A 17466-nucleotide genomic window follows, 5' to 3' on the forward strand; every position below is an offset into this window, starting at 1 on the left:
CTGACTACAGTACTTTGTTTCAAGCGGAAAAAACATGAGCGGCAGTGAACCGCTCTGAAATGGGCCATCGCTAATATGTTTCCTAATTTACACCCTGGCTCGGAGAAGGTGTCGGAAGGGAAGGGACTCCAAATAATCTTCACCCCCCCCCTTTCTAATAATCACGCTGTGAATACTTTTACACATCAGTAGTGCTTGTCTGACCAGAATAGTATGTTTGGCAATCGTGTATTTGAGTGCATTTCCGAAAAGGGTAGCAGAGCTTAGCTGCCATGTTTAAATAAGTTTATACTTATTTCAACATTGCCAATTTAATAACAATAATTGTGAAAAGTTCTGAGGGGGACGAGGATATTTATTTTTTCACAGAGGGGTGTGGCAATAAAAAGATCGAAGACCACTGCCCTACACTAGGGCTGTGTCTGTAGAAAAGCTCGGAGAGGAAATCTGAAAGAAGATCCAACCCAAACCGTTACTGAAAGCGCACACAGAGAAGCCTCGTTCAATTTATAAAAGTACCCTTAATCCTCTTGTTGTTCCAGTTCTAAGTGAAGGCAATCCGAGCACTGCTATGTAACCAGAGCTGGTGTGTGGCTGACAGTCAGCTTCCCACCACTTTGATTCTGACCTTGATGGAAGAAGCTGAATTTCTGCCCTGAAGCGCCCTGAAGCCAAGCTGCTCCGGCGAGAGGGCAGGAGCCTGACAACTATGCAGATGTACTGGAAATGGAGACTGAACATCAGTGCAATCTGCAACTAAGCCCTGAGACTTGTGCGAGATGCCCTTAACCTGAGCTTGGGGGGGGGGGGCACTGATATTCACCTAAGGGAGGGACGACCGACAAGAGAGGGGAATGGTGTGGCAAACTACAAGATATACTAGCCTTTGCACCCAGACAAGAACTGCGCCTATTTTTAGTTGCTGTGAATTATTACATTTTAAGTGTGTGGACCAAAGTACTTCAAGTAAAGCACTGGGTTGAACATAGAGTTATTGTCGGACTGGGGGACTTTTGAGTGCTGAGTCCAAGAACCCCCAAACTACTTTCTCGAGAAGCCTGCTCCTGCTGCCCTCTGTACCACTGAGAAGCCAGAGCTAGAGGGGTTGTACTTGGTCCAGTTTGCAGAGCCATGGTTGCATGATCCAGAGGACATTAGAGGCAAACTACCCTAGCCCCTATGGCTGAAGCCTCCGCTTGTCCTGCGCTACCCCTCCCCAAAAGGGTCTGGCAGTGTCAGCAACAACGTATTGTGGGAGTTGCAAGTTGTCACACACTATGGATTTCTGAATATCTAATTTAGAGGAGCAAAATTAATACTGACCATCACAGCAAAGGCTGTGGAGGCATTTCTCCATAAAAAGGAATTGTATCTCTGATTCTGTACATTTCTGAAGCTCTGCACAAGAGCACTCCCTGCTGGAAGTAAATGGACCAGCTCTTGGGTATGCATTCTTCACTTATAAGATTGGGTGTAAAAAGTAGAAAAGTTTAAATTTTATACATTCACCTCTAGAGTAGGAGTTCCAAAAATACGTTTTTAAAATGTAGGACTGATCAGCAGAGAAAGAATCTTTCGCTTGTAGGCTTGGATGAGTATAAACAAGCACAGAGCGCACACTAGCCTATTCCCTCAGTGCGCATCTTTGTAGAAAGAGACCAAGGTGTCTCAATCTTAATATCTTTGGTGGGATTCATTCTCTGGTTCTCAGGCTGATCACAGTGAGAAGGGAAAAGCTTGGACCTCCAACAAATCATTCCAGCATGCCACAGAACCAAAAAGGAGGAAGGTGAAAGTCTGCAATGCTCTCGCCATCACCCGTCCAGATTTAACGGACATAAGCATAACTTTTGGCAAAATGTTATACTGTTGTCTTCACGGTCTTGGATCACTTTGCAGGAGAGACTGAAAATACCTCCTGGACACCTGGCATGAACAGCAATTACAATATATTCTAAATATTTCACTAAAACGGATTATAAAATGTGGCACCAATCCTTGCCCCCTTGTTGTGTTCTGCATCTCCACCTCTTGGTGGTGAAAACAGCCATGCCGCTATACCTGCATGAAACACTTTACGTCTCACATTCTCCTAAATCCCACTTAGCAACACCAGTCCCTTAACCAACCCCACTGCATGTTGTGGTCACTTTATACACCATGGTCAGTACTTCTCTTTCCAAATCACACTGATCTGAGGCACAATGCAGCACTCTACTGGCAAAGTCTACCCAGAGGTCAAGATCTGAATGGGACTGGAGGCTGACTTTCCCTCCTACTCATGTAAGGGACACTGCAGCCGGTGTGAAGTGAATGTGGCACCTTTGATCACCAACAATTGATGTGTGATATGGTCTGATGCATGCTTATAAAAATCTCCATTACCAGGAATAGGGCGTCCAAGGGCTGAAGTCAGCCTACAGGGAACCACAAATACTAACAGAAGAATACATTTGTTTTTAGAACATTCCTGCTTTTAATTAAGCAGCTTCCGCTGTGCAAGATGAAAGGAAGGGGAACTACTAAACAGAAGTAAGCAAATAGGTTTTAAAAAGTGTGTTTAATTTCATTCAGCAGTTCTGAGCTCACAGTATACAGCTTTTGATATAGTGAAAGAAAAGGCTTTTTCACCTGTTTGAACGCTTCAGAACCTGTGGACATAAAGACCAGTCATGTGTAATGAGAGACTCCTTGAGGGAGTGAACATATCAACCCACTGAGGGCCCCCGGGAGCCTAGAGGCGACAGAAGATGCAGTGATCACTATACCATTCAAGCGTTTTAAGGTGAAATGTGAATTGGCCCACTAGAGATTTCAATTCAGACTTGTCCTTCAGCTCTAGATAACAATGAGTACAATGCAGGGTTCACTGTACAAGTGCTGTGCACATGTACCGACAGCTCCAGTACCTACCACAGCCTCTACCCGGTGACGGAACACCTCGGCCTGGCTCTGCTCGATGAAGCGGCTCCTCGCGTGGCGAGCGGCGGGGACTCCCCCGTACACGTACCCCGCGATCAGTCCGGTCAATGCACCCTTCATAAGGTTGTTCACCTCCTCTGAATACCCGTGCAGCTTGCTGAGAACAAGAAAGAAGGTCCATCAGTGGTCACCAATTACCATGCTAGATCAATCTGACACAAAGGGGAGGGTAGACATACACACTCACACACACACACAGTCTCTGAATACAGCCTTCCATTTCACATACTACTACCAGTAGGAGGGACTAGGCCAGCGAGACCAAGTACTTGCATCTCTGGGGTCACAACGCCCCGTCCAGATCAGGTTCAAGCAACCACACACGATCCAATGCAAAATGGGGAAGACCGCAAAAGTTTAGCAGAAAAAGGCAGATCTGGAAGAGGAAATAGAAGGGAAGATAAAGCTACTGTTTTGGAAGAGCAGAGACAATGTAGTGGCACCCCATCCACAACAACAGACAATACTGCTTGTTGTTCCTTTGTTTGTTGAGGGAGTGCATTGTGCAGTATGTCACTGCCTCTCAGGATATTCCCCTGAACCTGGCGCTGCTCCACAACCTCGCTCCTTGCATGACAACTTTTGCCTTTACCAGCAAAGAAGAGGTACTGAGGTAATCAGTAATTGTCACCCATCTTTCTCGCCTCATGATATATGTGCAGTCAGCATAACACAACTAGACAACGAGAACAAGACAGATGTTCTTTCGAACTTCTTCAGAGCTGACTTTCACAGAGCGTTTGCCGAGACATCTGAAAAGTCGCTGTTTTGAAGCCATTAATAAAGAAGCCGTCCTTCACGCCTTTGGACCGTAATAATGTTTGTCTTATTTCCTAAATTCCCTATCTAAACAAACACCGGGAAAAACTGGCATTATTACAACTGCAGAAACAAATGGACAACTCCATGGCTATCAAGTGGGATGTAATACTACAATATATCACTGAATTGCAGGGCTCTCTCCTCCTGACACTCAGAGGAGTGTAGAAGATTCGGGTGGGTAGGGATGTAGATCCTATTAGACCGGTTGGTAGCCTTTGATACCATCGACCATGAGCTCCTGTTCGACACTCTACAAAGAGGAGGCTTTAGGAGGGCAGTGCCCGAGTGGATCAAATCTTTCCTAATAGGATTATCCCACGTGGTCGCATTACACCCTTTTTACTCATCTACGCAAACTCTGACACATGACCTATGTCAAGGGTCTATTCTTTCCCCCTTCCTTTTCAATCCTTATTTTCAACCTCTTGCAGGCTACTCCACCAGGAAGGGATTCTCTTATTTATACACAGATGGCGCCCAGCTTTGTTTGGGCTCCTTTGCCATCACAATTCTTTCCAACCAGGTCAGCAATGGGGTCCCCTGTCCAAAGCTCTGACCCTTGTGCACGGCTGGATTCTACCAACGTCCTGCTACTAAACCGAGCCGAGGCGTGGATTCTTTCAACTGGTCCCAGCAGTCAACAGAGTGGGAGGTCTCCTAGTGCACTAATATTCCGGGACCCTTCTCCTACTTCAGCTAAACTAGTTTGCAATGTGGGGGTCTTATTAGATGATAACCTGACATTGGACCCCCAAGTCTCCAGAGCAGCACAATCCTGCATAAGTCACCTGAAGATCCTAAAAATGATCCTTCCAGTCATCAAGGCCAAACTGCATCTCAAAGTCATAAGTGCATTAATGCAATCAAGACTGGATTGTGACAACTGAATCTGTTTGGTAACTAAAAGTCCTTCACTGCCTGCAGCTCATTAAGAACCTAGCTGCCCGCGTACTAAGATGTATACCCAGGAGTACCCCCATTGTCAGATCTCTTCATTGGCTGCTGAGACATTCCAGACTCAACGTTAAAGCTATGCCTTAATGCATAAATCCATCCAGGCCAAAACTCCAGTTCTGGCATCCAAATATTCTCTGCATTGCCACTCCCATGTCCTCAGGTCAACCAATATTTAGCTCCTTGACCTGCCAAGAGAGTGTACTTCCTCTCTCGAAGGCAGGACCTTCTCGGTCTTGGCTGACAAACACTGAAATGGTCTACACAAAACCCCTTTGGCGGAACAAAATTTCCTCCGTTTTAGACGTATGCTAGTAGGTCTGCTCTCCAACACATCTATCCTGCCCCTGCCTACGATATTAGCATCAGATGCGTCAGATGCCCCACGCTCACGCCTGCCCACTTTGGTTGCTCTTTTGCGTGTTCCCTGCCATGTCTCCTGCCCAAGGCCTGGAGATCAGGAGAATCGTGTACCAGGGTCTTGTCAGCTGACTTCTCGCTGATTTGGTCTGTACTTCACATTTTCTTTTATTTTGCTCTGTCGCCTGTCAATCTATTATTCTTGGTCTCCTTGAGCCGGTTAACCCCTTTGGCCTTTTCTGTCATGGGTTGTCTTATTTTTGGCACCGCGATTTTGTCTGCCAATGCCTGTGGTTGAAGCACAGCTTGCAGGGCCACAGGACAAGTGCAGGATGGAGTGGTGAGACCAGCAGAAGGCGCACCCGCTGCTACCATCTATAGGGGCCAGAAATGGTGTTATAAAACTTCACTTTGGGCAGCGTTGGGTTCAGTTTGCTCGTCGTCTCTGGCCACTGTGCTTCTCTCCTCCAGGAAGCAAGGTGAAGGTGCAGCATGCAGCAGTGCATGGGGAAAGAGTCTGAATAACACACCCCGTCTACATAATCCCATGAAGGTTTTGTACTCACTGCCCCTTTGCTGTTGGATTAAATTATATAAGGCACACGCTGGTTGACACTTTAAAAACATAGCGACATTGCATCATCTGGAAAATCCCCCTTAGTCCTATAAATGGGACAGAAACTATTAATATTCGAAATTGGTCTTTTATAAATTCTTCTGAAGGGAAATTATTGCTAAACTTTGCTCACTGAATTGCATGACTGCCACCCAGGTAGTGTGTCTGGAGTTTGGGTTGTAGTGTGTGTTTGTGGCAGGTCCGGACGCAGTCTTACACTAGGGCTTCTGACTGATCCACTGGGGAAAATAAATCTTTGAGGGACCTTCTGCGTGTAGAAATGTTCGATTCTTCGATTGCAAGCGAGTGGACAGAACATCTGGAAAAACCTTCTTATATGTTACCGCTGAAACCCCGATTAAAGATACTTTCCCCTGGTCCGTTTGAAATGAGATACTAAATTTTGATCACAAATGGCTATATATAAATGTGTAATGACTACCTTTGTTGCAATTTAAAAGAACAGCTACATTTGACTCTAAAGCTACAACATGAAGTTTGTCGCATTTTGTATTGTTAATAATCAATGCTTTGCCTTTGAGAGCAGTTACTGGTGCTTGGGAAATATTTACTTTTAAAGGTATCATTCATTCATTTTGTAAGTGTGATCTGCAAGACCTTGATCGTTTGTTTTATTTGCCCTGCTCTACACCTCCTACGACAACATTTATTGAAACTACTTTTTTTTTTTAATGTGGTAAATCTTCTGTAAAAGTGGATTTTTTATTCATTATGTCCCTTCAAAAATGAAACTAGAAGTTTTTAAAATGTTTATTTTTTAAAAACCTTTCTAGTTTTATATTGAAGCTTATATTGTGTTTGTACTGATGTGTTCACTGCGTATGATTTTTTATGTGAATCTATATGCGGAGCTCTAAATCAATGAGAAAATGATTGAGTGCCTCCATGCTTCCTTCTGGTATCTTTAGAATTGTTATGTGCTCTCCAGCACCAAGATGTCCGACAAACGCTGGACTCAAGGAGGGCTCATGTCGTTGCGCAGTGCATTTCAACGGCTTGTCAGCGCGACTCGTGCCTGTGTCAAGCACAAGGAGGGTTTGTTGACACAAGGAGAGCAGTAGGTTCACAATGTTTCTCACCGCAGTGACCTGTGCACTGCACGCTCAGAATGGAAAAGGTTACCCACACACCTCACTCCCTGTGGGGGAGGGGTGGGTTTCCAAAGCATGGGGGCCAGGTGAGTGGTAATAAATGGGTCTCAAGCACTCCTATTACTAGATTCTCAGTCTTGGCGCCCTTCGCGCGCAGGCAGCTGTCCTTCACTCAACATAAACCTGGTCTGGGCACCAGGTAATTGCTGCTTGGATTCTCAAGATTGATTACCCAGCAGAACAATGCTAAGTGCACCTGGTTCTGTGCAATAAACTGTACCAAGGCGTTTGCGTAAAAGTTACACAGTAGAGAGGAGTTGGAAGGCCCTTGTGGAATGCCACACAACACAAGGACGGTGGACAGACTAGCTGCCCAATCCTACGTTTGGCTGGTGGGTTAGATTTGATCCACCGTAGAGCAGGTGCGATAGGCTCCCACCATGTTCCAACCTCGCTAAAAGTATGAGAAGGTCAACCGTCTAATTGGGGGTGGGGGCTAGCAGTAGGAGAATGTTTCCTGCCCACGACTAAGGAAAGGAGACTCTATTTCGTAAAATTAACTAAGGCACTTTGGTAGCACTTGCAGTTATGAAACCAGACTGATGCCGATGAAGGTGGTGGTGTAGCCCCAAGTACTCATGAAGTTGGCTACTCCCTTACTTTCCATGATTTTGCTGGGAAAGGGGTTGGCGATCAGGCCAACGCATACTTAGGTTCTTATGCTGCCGAGGAAGTCGCCAATTACTTGGTCCCTTAGCGTTCTTGTCAGCAGATTTACGTGTTCGGGATTGTGGGGCTTCTCAGAGAAGAGCATCCGTGGGGGTTGTCTGTGGACGGACTATGGTCAGTTTGTAACATTCTCAGACTGATGCTGCCGCATATTGCGACATCCTCACTCCCAGACTGCCTACAAACAGATGCATACTCACTCGTGTTTGAACAGCTCTCGCATCCGATCCCATCCTGACTCTGGAGGTAGCGGGGGAGGGCTGCCCATGCAATCAGGTAGAACTAGCAGCTCCTTGTCCAGATGGGGCATAGCATCGTCTTCCTGCGCCAGGACCTGAGGAAAGGCGCACAGGCGCTGATGCAGAGTCAGGCCTGAATGAAGGTACGGCTCTGGTATCCCCATGAATGAAACTGAGAAGTAAAGAAAAGGAGTGGTAAATATTACAGCATGACAGATGCAATAACATTCCAAGAAATAGCTTAACAACCTGCTCAGTGATATCTCACTGCTCTGCCTCGAATAGGATAGAGACAGCAAACTGTCAATATGAAGCCATCTCACTGCTCTCTGATCACCATGAGAAGTCTGTGGCTGCGTCACCACTGCTGAGGCCTTCTGAGCAATGCCAGGGTTTAAAATGTTGAGAACAATAATAATAAAAGCACACCACAAACCTCAGGTACTTGTAGAGTTATTGTTAGAGAGCAGAAGCGGCACACATTTTATCAACATGTCTGGATGAGAGGCTTGGACAGCCCTGCTGGGAATCGAACCTATAACGTGTGTCACGTCAATGCAGCAGTCACTTACTCAACGCATTTATGTTCCTATGCTGCAAATTTCTCCACAGGTTCTTAGCACTGTATAGCTTCTACTGGAAGCACCTCAACAGAACACAGTCACATGTGGGAGTTGTTGAACAAACCAGAAGTAGGTGATGTTAGGGGGCCTTGGAGTGTAAGGCATACTATGTAAGTGACAAATGGGGGTGGGGTCGCACACTACTCACACACCGGCGGTGTCGCCCCCTAAGGACTCTGGTCAATGTAGTAAAGTGTTTGCGATGCATCATCTTTCGATCTTCTGCTATCTTCGCTGTCTTCGCCATCCCGCACCTACGCGCCTGAGTGGTACTATACCTGGCAGATATTGGCAGCCATCGGCAACCCCAGTACACGGCCTATCCCTGCTGACGAGGGGTGATACCCCGAAACACGTGTCCAGGGATGGCGAAGACAGCGAAGATAGCAGAAGATCGAAAGATGATGCATCGCGAACACTTTACTACATTGACAAGAGTTCTTAGGGGCGACACCGCCGGTGTGTGAGTAGTGTGCGACCCCACCCCCATTTATACTATGTAAGTGAGACTTTGGGGTGACAGGCAGTGGTTCGAAGAGGCAAAGCATGGGGCGATAGTACAGAAGGCACGCGAGGACTCGAAGTAGGGCGTAGATAATGTAGGGTGCTACTATGAGATGCTGGGGTGCGTGGCGCAGTGCGGTCCACAGATTGCACCACCAGAGGCCTAGGGCTGGAATTAGGGGACATGTCTAGTAAGGTTGGTGGGGGAAGCAGCAAGAGATGGTTTGATAAAAGTCAGAAGCACATGGATTATTCGCACATATGTTCCTAGAAGAGGGGCGGAGTCACAAAGGTTGAGGGTCTTGTATACAACTTGGCCTTTTTGTTGCAGTGTAGGATCCAATAATAATATTTAAGGGCCACAGTCACACCGCTTGTACAAGATGTCTGCGTACACAACATTTTGAAGGTGGTAAGAGGGAGATTTGAAAAAACAAATTGGAGGAATTGATTTTACCCGCTCGCTTACATTGAAGAGGAGGAGGTTTTAGGAGGAAGACACCTAAAATAAAGCCATTTGGGGCTTTAAAACAATTGTGATTTTCCTGCCTGAATCGGGTCTGTGGACATGTTTTTGTCTGATACTTTTATTCACCATTAAAGCTGCATTGATCTGATTTTTAAAGATCTTCCATGTTCAGAGATTAGGACTCTTGATTACTCTATTAATAGTTTGCAAGATACATTTAAATGACTGCTGGGGGGAAAAAGGTCTGTTGGCCTACAAGACTAGCTGACGATCACTTGACCCTTTTACTGCATGGTTATTACAATCACGCTTGCAGCAGAAACAAAGCATTTCTGTGGGGATGGAGAAAGGTGGCCTGCATGGCTCAGGAGAGTGTGTACCACCGCCTCAATACACCAAAGCAACCTGAAGCATTTCGAGCCGCCTCAACACACTCTACGATGATGCAAGTGTGCTTGGGTTATTTCTGTAAGAGGGGCTAACACTGAAAGCGGGCTCTTCGTTGGTGGAGGCACCATGTACTCCCTTCACCGTCTGCTCATCGAGTTGCAGACGACTGACAGATATTGCTCTCCCAGGACCCTGCAACGGAGTTCTTCATCCAACCATAGGGAAAATGGATGCTGCATAGGTGCACCATTTTGTGTACATAGAGGAATCATGTATGTATTGTGTGTGGCACAGGCTGCCATAACCATAATGGGATCCGTTATGTATCTGTACATGTTGGTGGGATCAAAAATGGGGGGTTGGAGAGAGCCCTGTCAGCAGAAGTACATTCCAAGGCTCTCCACAGACCGTTCTGACTCCAGTACTGTGTCCACTGCCCTGTTCGCTCAGCAGACTTCCACCTGGCTATTCCTCCTAGTGTGCAAACACAACCATGGGATTTTAGGATCCAAGGGAAGATATTATAGACCAACGAAGAAAAATTTCCCCTTTATCATATATACTCATAACAATACATCTCCTCGGGTCTTTTTTTATATATATATTCAATAAGCCTCAAAGGGATCTAGAGAAAGTGAGTGTGTTCCACATTAGACCAATTCACAATTACAATACTTGTGTTGTTATAATTAAATCCTATTGGGAATACATGCCTTAAGGACAAGAACCCTCACTCACCCTTAGGTGACATGCTTCATCATATGGGTTCCTCCTTACCAGCAAGAAAACCTCGTCTTGCTGGGAGCTACGACTTTCCAGATTTTAATGAAGGAGCTCAGAGATGTTTTCTTAGTATGTTATAGTGGATAGGAAGAAAATCCCATATGAGAGCTGGTGGGGTAAAGTAATTGCAGTGCAGTAAAGAGTGATAAAACAAATGTGTAAGAAAAGTGTATTAAAACTGTCTAGGTTGATACATTAAACAATTTTATTCACGTGTTCAATCTGACAGGATTAAAAAAACAGGGCAATTAAGTAGTATGGATTTTAAACTACTTAAGGTCGACATGTTTCAGCCATATGATCTATTTGTAGTATCGGTGGCTTTCTTCAGGGCCTATAAAAGATGTGAATATGCTACTGCCAATAAGTGTATAGTAAATAAAAAGTGATAATTACCAGTATTCCTGTGACTTGATATCTGGTAATACTGCGTTTATCCTCATAAGTAGGATAATTGACCTCACCTCAACCTGGCAGGCAGCTCAGGGAAGGCGGCCCCGCACTCTCCGTCCGTACCTCAGTGTTGAAGTAGAGTCTGTCTCCTCTTAGTCCCAAGGGACCCTCTACAAATGTTGCCAAAAAGGAGGGGCACCCACATGCACAGTGAGGCTGTGCTTCTGGAGCTGGTAAATAGATATGGCGGGTCTACTGTAGTTAGCGCCTGTGCTGCTGGAGGTAGGCTTGAGGCAGATAGAAGGCCTTGAAGCATCTTCTACCAGACTATTTAGAAATTGATTCCTTGAAAACAAGTTGGATGTTGCTGATCCAGATAGACAAAGGAATAGACACTCTCACAGTAGTCTAACTTGGATTGTATGAAGGCGTCAACCACGTGGACATAAGTATGGGTGTCTTATCTTTTCTTATTTTTGACATTCGTTCATTTTTTAATTGTTTTACAAATTGTATTGCCTTTTACATGTTATACAGCAGGACTGCTTTCCACGGTGCCAGTAGATAAGTAGCAGGATTAGTTTAATGCATGGGAACAATGAGAATGACCAGTTAAATAAGCGCAAATTGCATTGGACATGAGGATGCAGATCATGCTTAAGTATAGCATACATGCCAACAACCCTGATTCAGGAGGGAGACTAATTTTTTTAAGGCCTAAAATTGCTTCTGCTGCAATGCAATAGACGTCAAAGGGAAAAAAATATTCTCTGAATTTTTTCAATATCTTCCACTTTTCTTGTCTAAAATGTTGGCATATATGGTAAATCGCCAAATGCTGGTTTTGTATTTCGGGTCGCTTCATGAAAATTGTCGTAAATTTGTGCAAAATGTGCAAATTTCACAATAAAATAAAGAACTTATCCCTATTGGAAAGGTTTGTGACTTGCCTTGGTTGCTATGGATCTTCCCCAGAGTTCCAGGTCCTTGCTGCCCAGTCAGTGTGTGAGGTCATCAGAATATTAAGAGTAAAGTAAAGTAAAAGTCCACATTTGTAAAGCGCACAATCACCCGTAAGGGTCTCTAGGCGCTGGGGGCCGTCGGGAAGATTAAGCGAGCTATTGCCCAGAGTCACATGGTGCTGGGCTAACCTGCCGCCGGAGCCGGGGATCGAACCGTGGTCCCCAGATTCCAGCGTCAGTCGCCCTGGCCGCGGCGCCACACGTTTGTGGTTGGATGAGTGTCAGTTGAAGGAATGGGCTGAGCAGCAAGTATGCTGCTCCTGGGGGGGGCGTTATCTGTAACTTGGAATAAGCTTAATAAACTTTCATCTTTAATTCATGCTACTCAACTCCGCACCATCTTTTATTCATTGCAACACAGGCACGAGTGGAAAAGAAACTACACATGGGAACATCAAATTAAGAAGAAACTTGTGGAACTGCTGAGGAAACCGAGTGGATAACAAAACAAAATAGATTGAGGCCTGTGACGAAGGATTGCGCATGACAGCCCCACCGGTGTCAAATACACCAGACAGCCTGCAGTTCAGGGCATTTTAAAAGGCCAGCGTAAGGGTACAGCAGACTCAGAGGGCTGCCTATTTTATATGGATGTGGTATCTTTTGTCCTTTTGATTTGATGGTTGTTGAGAAGGAATACGTATGGGACTCGTATCATTTTATTTATATTTTCTATAGTTTCCTTAAGAGGGGAAGATGTGTTATACCTTCTCCCCAAAGTTTGAGGTCCCTGCTGCTCAGCCAGCGTGAAAGGTCATTAGAATGTTGAAAGTGTTTGAGGTTGAAAGGGTGTCAGTTAAAGGAATGGGCTGAGCAGTAAGGATGCTGCTCCTGGTAGGGAGTTATCTCTAACTTGGTGCAAGCTTAATACATTTTCAACTGTAATTCATACGACTCGGCTAAGCACAATTCGTTATTCATTGTAACACTGGCGACGAGTGGAAAAGAAACTACGATTGAGAAACAAGAAACTAAGGAGAAACTAGAAGAACTGCAGAAGAAACTAAGAGGATTGCCATGAAAAAGAGTTTGAAGTGTGTAAGGAACAATAGCACCTGGCAGTCCTACCAGTGTCGATTTACACCAGACAGCCTGCAGGCCAGGGCTTTTAACAGGCCAGCGTAAGTGTGCAGCAGTTGCTGAGGGATGCCGGTTTCAAAAGGATGAGAAACACTGGTGATGAGTGAACTGGTAAGGCAAGGAGCATTTGACCTGCAGGAAGCCTGTACCTGACCTCAGCGTTGGAATTGGGACACTTGGGAAAGCAGCTGGAAATAACTTTAATGCCTAAAGGTAGCCCCTATTTGGATGTCACTGTAGATGAAATACCAATGAGGAATAAATTGGCGGCATGGGAGCAGCAATATATGGCACATACCGGAAGGTATTAACCAGCTGCAAGTAATCACTGCGGTGAGTGAATTTTGGGCCCTACCCCAAATTGACTACTGTTGGTATCGAGAGGGTTGTTGCAGCATTTAAAAACAGGCCGTGTGAGCTGTCATGCATTTCTCCCCAGGGCGCCGGATATGTCGAGAAAAGGGTCTGGAGCTCACTGTGCCACTGGAATCAAGCTATCCTGGCTGAAGAGGGGTATGTCAGGGGGTCCCTGCCTGTCACGGGTCAGGTGACGACATTAACCCGTATTCCTTTCCGCCCCGACTACAGAACAGCTACGGTCCCTTTAACGCAGCGTGGGCCTTCCCGGAGGAGGGAACTCCGCCGGTGACGTCATCACCCTCCCTCCAATCAGGAACGACGGAGGCGCTCATAGCGCGAGATCCGGAAGAGAACGCCGCGAACGGAACAGGAGAGCAGGAGACGTCCAGCGAGCCTCGTGAAGACTGCGGTGTCCAGCGGAGAGAGAACACGGAAGCGGTGTCGCCCCAGGAAACGAGGACGGAGGACTCAGAAGCAGTTTAGCCCCAAGAGGAGAGAAAGCCGGGAGGCCAACAAGACCACGCTCCGCCCCGCCACACTTCAGGAGGAGGAGTGTGGCTCCACAAGGTACGGGCCAGATTAAGGGGACTGGTCTTGTCACAGGGAAGGAACGGGCAGGGGTGGTTGAGGGCGGTTCACGGGACGTGTGTGTGTGTGTGTGTGAGGCGTTTTCGCACCCTCACCAGTTGAATGCACACAAAACGCTTGTCACTGCAGTTTCTATTCACACTCTGGTAGCAGTCCCTGGTGATCCCCTCACTCCCCGCTTCCTCCTCCTTCGTAATCAGAACTCCGGCAGCGCCAGTAACCCCAGGTCTCTTTTCCTTCTTTTGAGTGCCTCTGGAACCGGACACCTCCTGTTGTTAAGATGTGGACCCCTGCTGCAAGAGGATCTACACCGGTCAGACCCGGAAGTCGTAACCGTCCAGAATTGAGGACCTTTTTTTATGTTATCTCGGAACCCCGAGAACCCTCTTGTTTCTGTTGGACTTTTTGACATGCAGAATAAAAACGCTCCTCTATATCAAACCTTCTGAGTGGAGCGACTTCTCTTCTTCGGGTTGCCCCCCCCCCCCCCCACCCCTCAGTGCATCCCTCACAGGGTGAAACCCCGAAACAGGCCCTAGGATGCCTGTTTCCAAACCAGGGAGGACCTGGCTTGGCAGTTTGGGCTCGACTGTTCCCATGAGGCACAGGGTCAAGACTGATTTGCATATGGCCAGGTCTAAACTGGGGTGGCTTGGTGACCAAAATAACGATGGATTAAACCCAGATCCATGACTGGGGGTGAATGTTTTGATTTGTTCTGCATTCCGTCCATTAATTGTGTGTCTTATGCATTTCTCCCCAGGCACATGTGAAGTACTATGGGAGTCAGAGGTGCCGGAAGATGCATATTAAGTGCATCAGAAGCCAGCGGGCCACATGGCAGCAGAGCCATATGCTTTTTTCAGTGATTTACTGAAGAGTGATTCTACAATTCAATTTCAAGGAATATGTATTGGCATTGAGTGACATTTTTGTGAAGTGCGAGTTTGACTATCCTACCTAAGGGGTTTAGGATGTAGGGGAAATGCGTTAGGCCCATTGGTTAGTTACCATCCTTCCTATGGGTTAGGATGATCGGACAGTTTTTAGCCCAGTGTTAAGGGGGTACGTGTTACACCCTAATGCAGTAGAGTTTGGAAGAAGCCCTGATCCCATTTCAATGTTGAGTTATGGGGCGTAACAGGCTAGTCCTGTTAAGAGTGTATGTGTTGTGAGGGGAATGAGTAGTTGTGTGCAGTTTTTGGGCTTTGTACAGACTTGCATTGTGAATGTGTGATTTGTTGAATGCATTGATTGCCTGTGCATTTTAACATCTTGCATCCCATCCTCGTCGCCAGAGTTACAATCAAGAATGTAGGCTTGTAGTTTACAAAAGCTGCATGTTTAGATCAGGTTACAGGTAAATCCCCACCAGGAGCTACACCCTGCTGCTCAGCCCTTCTCAATCTGACTGTCCACTCAACCAAGCACAGACACTCCATGCAATCCAACCATTCACTGGCCTCACTGAGCAGCAGGAAACATCAAGAGAGTGCACAGACAGCAGGATGACACAACAGAAACATGACAGATACTAATGACCTCCTGAAGCCTGGCAGCTTTAAACATATGTATTATGGTGCACTGTAACAGATGCAAAGTCTCTGAAGGGCATTTATCCACCACAGCACACTAGCAGGCCCGTGCACATGCCAGGACCGGCAGGCCTCACTCGGGGGCCCTCACAGGCTCCATCGGGGGCTTCTTTCCCTTCTCTTACCTCCAAGCCAGGGTCAAAGCACAGGCTGCACCATCTTTCAAGTTCAGGCACCCGGTCTCTAGAGCGAGTCTTGAAACGCAGCACGTCCAATCAGAGTGCGGTTTCGGCTGCCAAAGCGAGGCTTGAATAGCAGTGTGAGCCTATCGGAACCTACGGGAAGTCAGCAGTTCACACACAGCAACTGTGCCCATATGTCCAAGTGGTGAGAGGCGTGAAACGAGCATGATGAAGGTCGGATCCGATATTAAAAAACAAGAACAGAAAAGAGGAACAAAAGTGTCAAGATCAATAAAATGTGACCTTACATCGGTGTTCAGCTTCACTTTATCGTTTGCTCTCAGCAATCTCCTCCCTTAGTAATATTTATCAAAATAAAGAAACGTGGAAAATCAAGTGAAAAAAATTGAATGTATTCTGCAATATGATGCATAAAGTATTGCGCGTAGCCCAGATTCCATTACATGACATTCAAAGATGGCCGCCTGCTCTACAGCAAGGAGAGCGTTGACAATATGGCGCACCATCGGGGGCCACTGATTGGCCCATATTAATTCTTCTCCGATTGGCTGAACCTCAGACGGGAATCAGGTTGTGATTGGTTGGAATACTGACAGCTGTAACAGCTGTTCTGGAGACACGAAGCGCTGAATGAGACTGACTGGTACTTTTTTAAATAATAAAATAAAACATTAATTTACGAAGACATCATGATCCGCATCTGGAGTCAGTAACAGAGGCAGACTGTCCAAGCCAATCAGAACAAGTCTGTAACATTTTATGTGCCTTTGCCTGAATGCAGAGTATTAAGAAAGGGGCACAGTGTGCTCCAGGAGGCCCCAAATAGAGATAGCTCTGTTCTTCAGAGTCTTGTCCTGAGTGCCTTGATTAATTCTTAAGCAGATTGTTTTAGATACCGTTTTCTTTAAATTTATTTGTAATGTGGGTGATGTGCGAGAATCCGTTACAGACATTTTGCAGAGAAATATTGGGCCTCATTTATGAAAAGTGACGCATTGATGCGAGAAAACAGCGATGCGTCACTTTTCATTGCGTCCTCCTTGCGACCCCAATGATGCGTCATATTTACAGTATGACGCATCATTGCGCAAGGAGTTAAAGATACGTCAGTAGTTCTGACGTATCTGTAAGTGCAAAAGTGACGCATTGCTGGAGTGTGTCACAAAAGGGCCTGTGTCAGTCTTACGCCTGCTGTGAGGCAGGCGCAAGATTTTGACGCAACGGCATCCTAGAAGTGACTCAGTGAAACCTCATAGATTTCACTGCGTCACTTCTACGACCCTTTCTTGCGTCAATACGCCCCCCTTGCATACATTATACCTGACACAGGTATAATGTGGCGCAGGGGTTTACAAAGTGACGCATCTATCTAAATGCGTCACTTTGTAAATATGGCGCAACAAGGCGCATTTTTTACGCCACTGGTGCGTCACAAAAAGTGACGCACCGGCGGCGTAAAAGTGGCGCACAGCCTCATAAATGAGGCCCATTGTCTTTATGTTTCATGCAACGTCCATAAAAAAGTTTCTTTTAAATCAAAACAGGACCTCACATATGAGAAATGGTAGCGTGTCACAAAGATTATTTGCAGTAATATTAGTGAGCTGCTGCTGTTACAATATTGAAAACACACGTCACTATCTCTGAATATAAGATGCAAACACATTTAGAATTTGGCCACTGTGCCTGTGCACTGTGAGTG

At 46.1% G+C, this 17466-nt stretch overlaps 1 protein-coding gene across 1 annotated transcript in view; it reads right to left on the bottom strand.

Annotated features, from left to right (window-relative positions):
* TIMMDC1 (translocase of inner mitochondrial membrane domain containing 1) overlaps window positions 1–15800 on the bottom strand; it is a 78237-nt gene extending 62437 nt beyond the window's left edge. The window contains exons 1-3 of the mRNA XM_078655879.1: window positions 15747–15800; window positions 7776–7986; window positions 2914–3079 (exon numbers count right to left, since the gene is read on the bottom strand). Coding sequence (XP_078512005.1) covers window positions 2914–3079; window positions 7776–7978 — 369 coding nt within the window. The 5' untranslated portion in view covers window positions 7979–7986; window positions 15747–15800. The remainder of the gene's footprint in view (window positions 1–2913; window positions 3080–7775; window positions 7987–15746) is intronic.
* Between the last annotated feature and the right edge of the window lie 1666 nt (window positions 15801–17466).

This window comes from Lissotriton helveticus, chromosome 8 (genome assembly GCF_964261635.1).
Source record: "Lissotriton helveticus chromosome 8, aLisHel1.1, whole genome shotgun sequence".
NCBI classification, from domain to species: domain Eukaryota; kingdom Metazoa; phylum Chordata; class Amphibia; order Caudata; family Salamandridae; genus Lissotriton; species Lissotriton helveticus.